General features: G+C 42.6%; 1 protein-coding gene across 1 annotated transcript in view; it reads right to left on the reverse strand.

Annotated features, from left to right (window-relative positions):
• The window catches only part of RPN1 (ribophorin I), a 29,950-nt gene that overhangs the window by 12,295 nt on the left and 4,798 nt on the right, over window positions 1–12,857 (reverse strand). The window contains exons 3-5 of the mRNA XM_004473413.5: window positions 9,859–10,165; window positions 4,852–5,061; window positions 3,326–3,518 (exon numbers count right to left, since the gene is read on the reverse strand). Of these exons, the coding sequence (XP_004473470.1) occupies window positions 3,326–3,518; window positions 4,852–5,061; window positions 9,859–10,165 (710 nt within the window). The remainder of the gene's footprint in view (window positions 1–3,325; window positions 3,519–4,851; window positions 5,062–9,858; window positions 10,166–12,857) is intronic.

A 12,857-nucleotide genomic window follows, 5' to 3' on the forward strand; every position in this document is an offset into this window, starting at 1 on the left:
GACTGAGGCTGGTTAAGAGGAGGAGGGTTGGAGCGGATGTGGCTCCAGTGATTGAGCACCTGCCACCCACATGGGAGGTCCTGGGTTCGGTTCCAAGTGCCTCCTGGGAAAAAAGCAACAACAAGCAAAACAAACAAAAAAACCAACTCAGGGAAGCTGATGTGGCTCAGTGGTTGAGCACCAGCTTCCCACATACAAGGCCCCAGGTTCAATCCCCAGCCTCTGGTACCTGGGGAAAAAAGGAGACTATGTATTGACTAATTGACTATTTGCCTTGTTAACACACACATATAGTACATGACAAAAATGTGGTTAGGATACCCAAGGAAAAAAAATTTTTTAATCCTTTTCCGTAATCATTTTGGAAGTAGTGATATGAACATTGTTAGACTTCTGGGTGCGAGGTATGGGATAAAAAAATGATTAATCATAGAATATTCTATCATACCCAGATCCATCAGAACCAGGGTTCTCAATTAGCTGTAGATGTAATACAGCAAAATCCATATAGGTTTCTACTGTTAAGTTACAGTATAAATTCACAAACTCTGCATATACAGGCATAGAGACATAGAGACATACATAGCTCTGTTGACTGAAAAGGCCCAGAAATCGACCAGCCCAACAGAAATGAGCATTTCTAGTTCTCAGATAATGGTCTTTTTTTTTTAAAGATTAGTTTTTTATTTATTTCTCTCCCCTCGGTGCCCCCCTCCCCCAATTGTCTGCTCTGTCCATTCGCTGTGTGTTCCTCTGTGACCGCTTCTATCCTTATCAGCAGCACCGGGAATCTGTGTTTCTTTTTGTGACATGTCAGCTCTCCATGTGTGGCGCCATTCTTGGGCAGGGTGAATTTTCTTTTGCGCTGGGTGGCGCTCCTTAGGGGGCGCACTCCTTGCACGTGGGGCTCCCCTACGTGGGGGACACCCCTGCGTGGCAGGGCACTCCTTGCACGCATCAGCACTGCGCATGGGCCAGCTCCACACAGGTGAAGGAAGCCCAGGGTTTGAACCACGGACCTCCCATGTGGTAGACAGACGCCCTATCCATTAGGCCAAGTCCACTTTCCAGGTAATGGTCTTAAAATGCCATTTCCTACCAATAGAAACTAAAGCTTCTTGGAGAAATGGCTGATTCCAGGTCTGGGGCAGAAAATACACAAGGTGAGCCACGAATATCTTTTCATAAGACAGCAAAGAAACCAAGAAACCACTGGGGTCATGTCAAAAAGAAAATTTAGGACCTTGAGACACCCACTGACTAAAGATAGGAGAGTCTGAGCATCAATTAGGATGATAACTGCAAAGGAAGGAAAGTCAGAGAATGCATGAATCTGTGAGTATATAATGAGAAAAAGGGAAAAAACTCATTGGTTATCTAGTTAAGAACAGGGAAAGCTTTTCCCATATGAAGTACAACAATGGGGAACTAAACAATAGAGGAGGAAAGTGTGTCCTTATAAATCACACTTAAGAAATGAAAAAGAAATGCAGAATTAGAAAATCAGCCTTTTGCAATCCCCAGTAAAGCGCTAGATCTAGGCATGGGGTGCCACATGGTGCCAGATACTGCATTGGAAGCAATGAAAGAACACATCATCAGCTCAAGTCTTGCTGAAGCACTCAAATTCAACCCTAGTCTGACCAAGCATCCAGAGACAGCTACCAACTGGCAAGAAATACAGAGGACAGAGGAGCATGTGGCACTACACCCTGAGTAGACAGAGGAGCATGTGGCACTACACCCTGAGTAAACAATCAGCAACATCCAGTCTGTGGGTAAGTCTATAAGCAGCTTAGTTTCCAACATATCAATCATAAGGAAAACAGATGGAGTGGAACCTGCCTAATAGGGACTGGAAAGACAAGTCAGATTTTTTGAAAAGGGCAAAACTAAAGTATAGAATTTACAGCTATCCACATGGGTGATAAAATTATAAAGAAATTCAGGAAAGTGATCACTAGAAGTCAGGGTGGTGAATACTTTTACAGGGAGAGAAGAGGTACACAGGAAGGGCCTTTTGAGTGGTGGGCAAATTTCTATTTCTCAACCTGGTCAGTTGTTACACGGTATCTCTTAAAATTATTCACTGAGCTATACACTTGTTTTGTGTGGGTCTCTGAATTTTACTTTATAATAAAAAGGTTTAAAATAGACTTAAAATCTGACAAAATGTTAATAGTTACTAGTTCTGGGTGCTTGTGCAAAATTGTTTCTTACTATTCTCTGAATTTTTGTTAAATTTTTCAAATTAAAAACTATTCAGAAGTATTTAAGCAGCTCCATCTGATGACAGAACTAGGGAAAAGGAAAGAATTTTGACTATACGATTTGAATTTATTACCATACGTATTACTGTTGCGATAATTTGTACCCTTCCATGAAGAGTTGTTGCTGATATCTCAGCCTTAAGAGTAACAGAATTCTCTCCCCATCTAGAAAGTCTAACAGTTGTCACTAAAAAAAAATTATTTTAATCCGGAAATTAAAAATAAAGTTAGTGGTGTTTATGTGTGATGAATCTGGACTCAGATGGGATCTCCCTTCATAAGACTTTCATGCTAATGTGCTGGAGGTGCAGTTAATGTTGGGGTTTAAGATATATTTAGGGGATTTGAATCTCTGGACTGACAATGTGATAGCCAGATCCTGAGCCTCAACAGACTCCAGCACCTACAATCTGATTTATTGGACTTACCACACTCAGCTAAGATGGAGGTGAAGAAGGACAACCACCACACCATGGAGCCTAGAGTGATTACAACTGAAAATGGGAGGATTGCATCCAGCATCCAGGTGGAATCTGAGCCTCCTCTTGACATAAAGGTGCAATGGACACAACCAATCCAGTGTCCACATAGAAGAGGTGGCATTGGATTGGGAAAAGTGGACATAATGGACAAAGGGTATGGGGAAAGGCAGGAAGAGATGAGAGGTGGAGGCGTCTTAGGGACATGGAGCTGCCCTGGATGGTGCTTCAGAGGTAATCACCGGACATTGTAAATCCTCACAGGGCCTACATGATGGAATAGAGGAGAGTATGGGCCATGATGTGAACCAATGTATATGAGGTGCAGAGGTGCCCAAAGATGTACTTACCAAATCCAATGGATGTGTCATGATGATGGGAACGAGTGTTGTTGGGGGGGGGGGAGAGGGGGGGTGGGGGGGTGGGGTTGAATGGGACCTCACATATATATTTTTAATGTAATATTATTACAAATTCAATAAAAAATAAAAAAATTAAAAAAAAAAAAAAAAAAAAAAAAAAAAAAAAATAAAGTTAGTCACTCTGTTTTCTACTTCCTTACTATTAAAGACTGACCCAAATTATAGAGGTACTCATAGCTGGGGAGGTTGTAACCAACGATGTAATGGGTCTTCCAGCCACCAAAGAGAGGGAAGCGAGGCCGGATCTCCATCTCCACAGAGTCATCCATAATGAGGAGGTGGCTGGTGGAAACGTTGCCAATCTCATCCCGGTAGTAGACATCCTGGGCAGCAGCAGGGAGGATGGTCTGCAAGAGAGATGACATGCCCTTCTGAAGATTCCAGGAACCTATTCTGACAAAAAGGCCCCCAAATACAGAAAAGGCTTTCTACGGCAATTCACCATGGCGCTGTGTAATTAAAATGGCCCCCAAAAGTAAATAACCCAAAGTCTAACTTGTCCCCCAAGAACTACAGGAGTAGTTCCAGAAATCACCATCTATTTCTCAGTCAACCACGGCTGACTGACAAGTAGCCAAATTCTCTGTAACAGTAAAGTAACAGTAAATAAAGAGAATCACAAATACCTTTGAATATACTGAAGTAAAACTTAGTGAGGGGAAAAATAATCTGCCAGTTATTCTGCAAGGAGGTAATGAAAGACAGAAGAGCTTACCACAATCCCTAGGTGGCAGAGGGCAAGGGGTTCCCTACCTCATACTCTTTATCACTTCTTCCAGACCACTAGGCAGAACTTGAAAATGGGGTGGGCGTGGGGGACAGAGAATACCTGTGTTCACACAGTGATCCCTCTGTAACAGGTAAGTGCCTAGAAAATGCTAGTTAAGATATTAAAAAAAAAAGCAAGCAAATGAAAATAAACAACTCAGGGGGCTGATGTGGCTCAGTGGCTGAGTGCTGCTTCCCACATACAAGATTCCTGGTTCAATCCCCAGTCCTAGCACCTCAAAAAAATGAATAATTCTAAGAATTTAATTTAATTTTTAAAAAGGGAGATGTGACTCAAGCAGTTGAGGCCCCACCTCCCACATAGGAGGTCCCAGTTCAGTTTCCAGTGCCCCCCGAAAAAACAAAATGAACAACAAGCAAAACAAATGAAAAAACCAACTCAGGGAAGCCAATGTGGCTCAGTGATGGAATCAGGTCCTGGGTTCAATTCCCAGCCCCCACTACCTCAAAAAAAGAAAAAAAAAAAAGAGGGGGGTAGGAGGTATATAAGGACCTCTTATATTTTTTAATGTAACATTTAAAAAAAAAAAAGAGGGAAAAAAAACCTTTTTGTGTGATCTATGTATCATTTTAAAAAAAGACAATTAAAGAAATAAATTTTTAAAAAATTGTATATGCAATATGATCAAATAACAAGAATGTCAGCACTACTAGTGCCTGAGTAGTGGTACGAGGAGTATGTTTTCCCTTTCACTATTACTCACCTGTTCTTTGAAAAACATGGCCAACACAAATGTTAAAGATTGTTGATTTCTAGCACTGCCATTCAACTATTTGAACATAATCCATCCCAAACAACTGTTCATATTTGCTAGTTTCTTATTTAGCTAGAGAAAAGGGGAATATGGTAGAGTAATAGTTCTCACAATCTCCAAGCTGAGCACTCTATACCTTGAAAGAGCGGATGGAGGATACCCCACTATCTGGCTGTCTTTGGTAGTCGTAGCGTGAAAAAGGCCCCTTAAGCACGGCCCCAGTGTGCTTCAGGTCCACGTTTTCCTCCACGGCAATGTTACCCCAGTGAGAGACTTCAATGACTCGACTCATGCGGGTTATGGTCAGAAAAGGGCTGTTGTTCTCATAATGGACTTTGAAAGTATCCTGAAGAGGAAGGAAACAAGAATTTCAAAATTTTGGCAACAGAGGAATCAACATTAATTAGTTTAAAACAAAATTAGCAGTAAGAGGGAAACGGACTTTGGCCCAGTGAGTGGTTAGGGCGTCCGTCTACCATATGGGAGGTCCGCGGTTCAAACCCCGGGCCTCCTTGTCCCGTGTGGAGCTGGCCATGCGCAGCGCTAATGCGCGCAAGGAGTGCCGTGCCACGCAAGGGTGTCCCCCGCGTGGGGGAGCCCCACGCACAAGGAGTGCGCCCGTGAGGAAAGCCGCCCAGCGTGAAAAGAAAGTGCAGCCTGCCCAGGAATGGCGCCGCCCACACTTCCCATGCCGCTGACGACAAGAGAAGCAGACAAAGAAACAAGACGCAGCAAATAGACACCAAGAACAGACAACCAGGGGAGGGGGGGAAATTAAATAAATAAATAAATCTTTAAAAAAAAAAATAGCAGTAAGAGAATGTTTAAATCATGAAATATCTAACATATGCAACATTTTAAAATGATGTTTATTAAGAACTTTTAATAACACAGAAATAAGAGATCGTGATATAATACTAATTAGAAAAATGGGACATACCAATTCTTGTATTTTAAAAACAAAAACTTCTACACCTAACATAGCAACTACGTGAGAAAAAGATAAAAAGAACCTGAAAAATGCATGAGAATCTAAACATAGATAGAAAGCAGAATTAAAGAAAGATTATTTCTATTTCCTCTTTGCAGTTTTCATCTTCCGAATTTCTACAATGAGCCTTCCATTGCTTTTTAAATGATTTTTACAGTTTTAAAAGAAAATCTTAAATTGTAAATAAAGAAAACTGACTAGGAAATATAAGACCTAACAAAAAGCAAGTGGATATGGCTCAAGTGATAGGGCCTCCACCTACCAAATGGGAGGTCCCAGGCTTGATCCCTGGGGCCTCCTGGTGAAAAAGAAGAGAAAGCGTGCCCGCGCAGTCAGCCACTGCCTATGCAGGGAGCCAAGTGCCCGCGCGAGTGTCTGCATGGCAAGCCGTGTGCCCATGCAATTGAGTCACGCAGCAAGATGATGACTCAACAAGAGAGACAAAGGGGAGAGTCAAGGTGAAGTGCAACAGAGACCAGGAACTGAGGTGACACAATTGACAGGGAACGTCCCTCCACAGTAGAGGTCCCCAGGATCAAATCCCTGTGAATCCTAGAGGAGAATGACGAGAAGATATAAAGAGAAATAGATACAGAAGATCACACAACGAATGGACACAAACAGCAAAAACAGCAGGCGGTGGGGGGGGGGGGGGCTAACAAAGGCAAAATCTCTACCCAAAGAGCTAGAAAATAAACTCAAAAGTGAGGATGACACATAGCATCACTGAGTTTTTCTAACCTGAAGAAGCTTCCAAAAAGTTTCTAGAAAAGCTTCATGAAAGAGAGCCTTTTCTAATAAACTAACACATATTGTGCTGACATGAGTTCTAAATATGTGCATTTATCTCATTTAATCCTCAAAGCACAATGAAATAAGTACTGTTTATCCCCATTTTACAAATAAATCCCTGAGGCCTAGCAGTATTCATTTACTTGTTCGATAACATAAAGCCAGTAATTGGCAATACCAGGTCTTCAGGAACTTCTATACAGCTCCACAGAAGCTTGACATTATAAATACTGCCTCCCAGAGAGGTCCAAGACAACTAAAGTAGGTACCTTCAACAATTCCTCAACTTCTTTGCCAATTTTACCAGAGGTTTAAAAAATCTTTCTAGTTATTGAGTAATCCAGTTGCCCTTCTAGGAATACACATCTAGAACCCTACAGAACTGCAAGCTGAAACAAAATGACCAGAAAAACACCCTTCTTCCCTAAACACCATGAAAACGACTCAAGATAAAGTATGTTAACTCTTACAGCTCTTGCTATTTTAATCACTTACCCTACAACTAAATTTTCAGAAGTTCAACTTCATTCATAATCATATTTGATAGCATTTAATGCGGACACTGGCAAGGGCAGGGGGAAACTGGAAGTTTCATACTACTGCCATCAAAATAAATTGGCTAAGATTTATTGACAAACTACTTGGCAAGACACATCAAAACATACGTAAATGTTCATATGCTTCGATTCGAAAATTTTTACTTCAGAAAACCTAACCTGAAAACATATAAAAAGTGTATGTAAAAAGATGCACATTTTTAGTATTAACTTGGAAAAAACCTAACTGCCCAACTACTTGGAAAATAAGCTATCGGACATAAAATCAGTGGAACTTTATATGCCCGTTAAACATGGTATACAAAAGTATGCAGAATGGGAATGGATTTGGCTCAACAGATAGAGGGTCCGCCTACCACATGAGAGGTCTAGGGTGATGAGCTGGCCCACACGCAGTATTAATGCATGCAAGGAGTGTCCTGCCACACAGGGGTGTACCCCACATAGTGGAGCCCCACACACAAGGAGTATGCCCATTAAGGAGAGCTGCCCTGCGCAAAGAATGCGCAGCCTGCCCAGGTGTGGCACTGCACACATGGAGAGCTGATGCAGCAAGATGATGCAACAGAAAGAGACACAGATTCCCGGTGCTGCTGACAAGAATCCAAGCAGAGGTCCATGGTTCAAACCCTGGGCCTCCTTGACCCGTGTGGAGCTGGCCCACGCGCAGTGCTGATGCACACAAAGAGTGCCCTGCCAGGCAGGGGTGTCCCCCACGTAGGGGAGCCCCACGCACAAGGAGTGCACCCCATAAGGAGAGACGCCCAGTGCGAAAGAAAGCGCAGCCTGCCCAAGAATGGTGCCGCACACACGGAGAGCTGACACAACAAGATGACGCAACAAAAAGAAACACAGATTCCTGTGCCGCTGACAACAGAAGCAGACAAAGAAGACGCAGCAAACAGACACAGAGAACAGACAACTAGGGCGGGGGGGGCGGGGCGGAGAAGGGGAGAGAAATAAATAAATAAAAATAAATAAATCTTAAAAAAAAAAAAAAGAATCCAAGCAGACACAGAAGAACACAGTGAATGGACACAGACAGCAGACAACTGGGGAGGGGGGTGGAATTTTTAAAAAAAGTACACAGAAAGTAACAAGACAAAATGTTTAGAGAACATTCTAAGTGGAAAAATATTATGGAATACTTCATATGTAACATGACCTCTGCATTTTAAAAAACGCTACGCTTAGAAAGACATGACTTGGGTATTACAATGTCACAAGTGGTTGTGAACTGTCAAACTTTCCTCCATATTTGCCAAATATTCTCTCATGAACATGTTATTAATTTAAAATAGAGCAAACCCCAAAATCCAGAACATTCACATTAAACCACTGTCCCGACACCAAAAAGAAAAAAAATAAATATGCAGTTAGAGAAACACAACACAGAGCAGCAGAGCCATCATCTCCAGAAGCGTGTGGACCAGGGCACCCTGTGCTCACAGGGCAACTCCAACAGAGGATTCCCTGACTATTCCTTCTCAGATAGTTTTAACTATGCAGTCATATCCATGATTGCATATTCAAAAAGTTAAATCATTTCAAAAATCCTTAAAAACTGAAAGCAAACCCAAAACGAATATCCCTAAGCACTTATCCAACTGACATGTGAGAGACACAAGAAACCCAGAGCAATAATTACTTTGAGTGATATAAGAGCACTTTTTTTAAGGAGGTACCAAGGATTGAACCCAGGACCTTGTACACGGAAGCAGCTACCAACCACCAACCACTGAGCTACATCTGCTCCCCTATAACAAAGTATTTTAACTGCACATTCTTAGTGACATTTATTCTAAATAGAGGTAATGCAAAGAAATCTAAAATGTCTTAAAACATCCATGTTTTTTATGCACTTATGTTTATTTAGACTTAAAATAATAAATGTTTCAACTAGAAAGCAGTGAACAAAAAAACCCGTTTTTTTTATAGATAACACTGATGTATGTAGGGTGAAATGACATGCTCTCTTGAGATTTGCTTTCAAATGTTCCCACCAAGAAAAAGAAAAAGAAAAGGAAAAAGGGTTAGCTGAATCAGGTAATATCTTGATAGTCTCTGAATCTAATCGATGGGCATTTGGGAACTGGTTATACTAGCCTCTCTACTTTTGCCCATGCTTGAAACTTTCCATAATGAAAGTCTTTTTAAATGTCAAGTGCTCCCTCTACCTATAAAGTCCCAACTCCTGGGTATTCAAGGACCCCAGAGCTCAGCCAGTGCTACTTCTCCAGTACCCCCCTCCATACGCACAGTTTTCCAGTCTCTCAGCCTGTCCCTTTTATTGCCTCTACTCCCAAAGCCTTCCTCCTCGCCCACCTCCCACCCACCCCTTTCTAAATGCTACCTTCTGGGAGTGGAGGTGGCTCAAGTGATTGGGCACCTCCTTCCTACATGGGAGGTCCCGGGTTCAGTTCCCGGTGCCTCCGAAAAAAAAAAGAAGAGTAGATAGTGAGCACAAAACAACAAGAAGGATGTGGAGAAGTAAATAAATAAAATAAATATTCAAATATTTTAAAAATAAATGCTACCTCCTTCAAAAGTCTTTCTAGACCCCCTCCCCCGCTCCAGTCTTGCTCTGCTCCAATGTTTTAGGAAATAAGAGGAAGAAGGGGAGGAGAGATATGTGACCATTTCTCCCCAGAGTTATTTCCCAGCAGGTTAAAAACTTTAGGGACTATCTTAAAAATGACTTCAAATTTCAACCACCCCACACCACCCAATCCTAGCAGTTGCAGTCTCTCTATAAGACATTCTCTGAAGCACACAGGCTGGACTGGACACCACACAAACACACCTGACTGTAGGCAGGGATATCTTTGAAAGGCCCGTAATCCAGGAGGTCCTCAGAGCGCGTGGGGTTTCCCAGCTTGGTGTAGCTCTCCACGTTTCGGGAGGCAAGCTTCACCCGCATGGTTTGTGTCTTCGTAGGATAGGGAGAGTAGAAGTAATGGTTTCCCTCAAACACCACAAACTGCTTCTCTGACTGGGTGATCTGGGTTGGGTACGGCTGAAGCACATGGGTATAGACTGTTTCCACAATGACTGTGACCTTGGTCCCAGGATCAAGAGCAGATGGGAGCTTGACTGTGAAGAATCTCCCACTGGGGAAGAATGGGGCAAGAGAATTAAGAGAGGTTAAGGAAATCCAACAGCCAGAAGTTCCAAGTCACAGTCAAATTCTGTACCCAAGAAGAAAGCATGCACTTTTAAGACAAATGTCTGGATGTTCACATCAGGTTTGTTTATAACCTAAGTATTCAACAACAGAGTAAATTAAAAACTTCTGGTAAAGCTACGTAATTTTGAGAACCACCAAAAAGATGCTTGGATCTATTTATGTTAAAATAAAGAGGTCTACATACAATGTAAACAACTGAAATCGGTTTACAAATGGCAGCATATAATCCCATTTTAAAATACACATATAAACAAACATATATGAAGAAAAATATTTCAATGAATATCCAACAAAAATGTTAATAGTAATTGTCTCAGAGAAGGAGGATAAGCTTTATTTTATTGTTTTGTTCCCATTTATTTTATATTGTACTTGTATTAATCATTCCTATAACCAGAAAAAAATAAAGCAACTCTCACGTTAAAGAGAAAAGAGGGGAGGGGAGGAGAGGGGAGAAGAGGGGAGGAAGTTGATATGGAAACTGCTAAAATTCACAGGATACTAAACCAAAAAGTTTTCTAAGCCAAGAGATTGGTGGTTTCCGGTAGACCTAGAAACCACCTGTGAATGAAGGCATTTTAATAAGCTTCCTCGGAATTTCTCAAAGGTTAAAACAGGTCACTTTTCCTGCTATATAACCTTACAGAACTTAAACTTAAATTTCTTCATCAGTCACATCACTCTACTCCTTATCACTACTATGAAATGCCTGCTCAAAATATAAGCCCTATGCCTTGTCCCAGAACAGTCTTGTCCAATTCTGTGGCTTTGAGCCCCAAATCTATTTCTCACCCCAATCTCTGTTCTGAGCTCTAACCTCAAATTTTCATATATTTACCAGACAGCTCCACTGATCAGTACACAGGCAATTCAACATATCTAGTATCAAACCTATTCAGGGGAAGCAGATGTGGCTTAAGCGACTGGGCTCCCGTCTATCATATGGGTCCTGGGTTCGGTTCCCAGAGCCTGCTGGTGAAGGTGAAGCTGGCCGTGCAGCAGAGCGCTGGCCCATGCCGTGAACTGACGCAACAAAAAAGAGACATACAGAAAGATAATCAGAGACACAACAAACCAGGGAGCTGAGGTGGCTCAAGCAATTGAGTGCCTCTCTCCCACATAGGAGGTCCCAGGATTGGTTCCCAGTGCCTCCTAAAGAGAAGGCAAGAAGAAAAGACAAGCAAACACAGAAGAACATGCAGCAAATGAACACAGAGCAGACAATGAGCACAGGTGGTGGGGGATAAATTAAATAAATCTTAAAAAAAAAAGTACTCAGAATCCCATTTCTCTCTATATTTTTTTAAAGATTTATTTATTTCTCTCTCCTTCCTCCCCCACCCCAGTTGTCTGTTCTCTGTGTCTATTTGCTGCGTCGTCTTTGTCCGCTTCTGTTGTTGTCAGCAGCACTGGAATCTGTGTTTCTCTTTGCTGCGTCATCTTGTGTGTCAGCTCTCCATGTGTGCGGCACCATTCCTGGGCAGGCTGCACTTTCTTTCGCACTGGGCAGCTCTCCTTACAGGGCGCACTCCTTGCGCGTGGGGCTCCCCTACGCGGGGGACACACCTGCATGGCAGGGCACCCCTTGCACGCATCAGCACTGCGCATGGGCCAGCTCCACACAGGTCAGTGAGGCCCGGGGTTTGAACCACGGACCTCCCATTTGGTAGACAGATGCCCTAACCACTGGGCCAAGTCCGCCGCCTCTATCTTTGTTAATACTACCGTTTAACCAACTCTACACCATTAACATCAGGCATTGCTTTATGCCTCATTTTCCCCAATTACCAACATCTTGACAATCCTACTTTAGATAGGTTTCTCAACTTCATTCCCTTGCTTTCCATTGTCTCCTTACTTCAAACTGTTATCTTTTGCCTAGATTACAGCGTATCTTCCGAATTCATTAATTTCCTAATTTCTCTCCACATTTAACCCAGTCTCCATAACACTACCAAATCATCCATCAACACAATCTGATGGTGTCACTCAAACCTTAACTTAAAAAGTTTGGGGCAGTGGACTTGGCCCAGTGGTTAGGGCGTCTGTCTACCACATGGGAGGTCTGCGGTTCAAACCCCGGGCCTCCTTGACCAGTGTGGAGCTGGCCCACGCGCAGCGCTGTTGCGCACAAGGAGTGCCGTGCCACGCAGGGGTGTCCCCCGCATAGGGGAGCCCCACATGCAAGGAGTATGCCCCATAAAGGAGAGCCGCCCAGCGCGAAAGAAAGTGCAGCCTGCCCAGGAATGAAGCAGACAAAGATGCAGCAAATAGACACAGGGAACAGACAACGGGAGGTGGGAAGGGGAGAGAAATAAATAAATAAAATCTTTTTAAAAAAAAATAAAAGTTCATACCCCTAAAAATGGTATACAAAGCATTCCTTAATTTACACCAACCCTCCTGACATCATCTCCAACTTCCCCTGATCTCCGACCATTCCAAAAGCCCAGTTAACTACAGACTCCATGAAATGTCAATCCTCCATATCTCAACTGCCATTTCCTCTGCCTGGAATGCACCTTCTCACTGATCAGTGCTCTTTGTGATTAAGTTGAAATTTACTGAGTATTTACTATGTAGCAGGCCCTCCTCTAAGCACATTATTAGGTAAA

This window comes from Dasypus novemcinctus, chromosome 26 (assembly GCF_030445035.2).
Source record: "Dasypus novemcinctus isolate mDasNov1 chromosome 26, mDasNov1.1.hap2, whole genome shotgun sequence".
Taxonomy (NCBI): domain Eukaryota; kingdom Metazoa; phylum Chordata; class Mammalia; order Cingulata; family Dasypodidae; genus Dasypus; species Dasypus novemcinctus.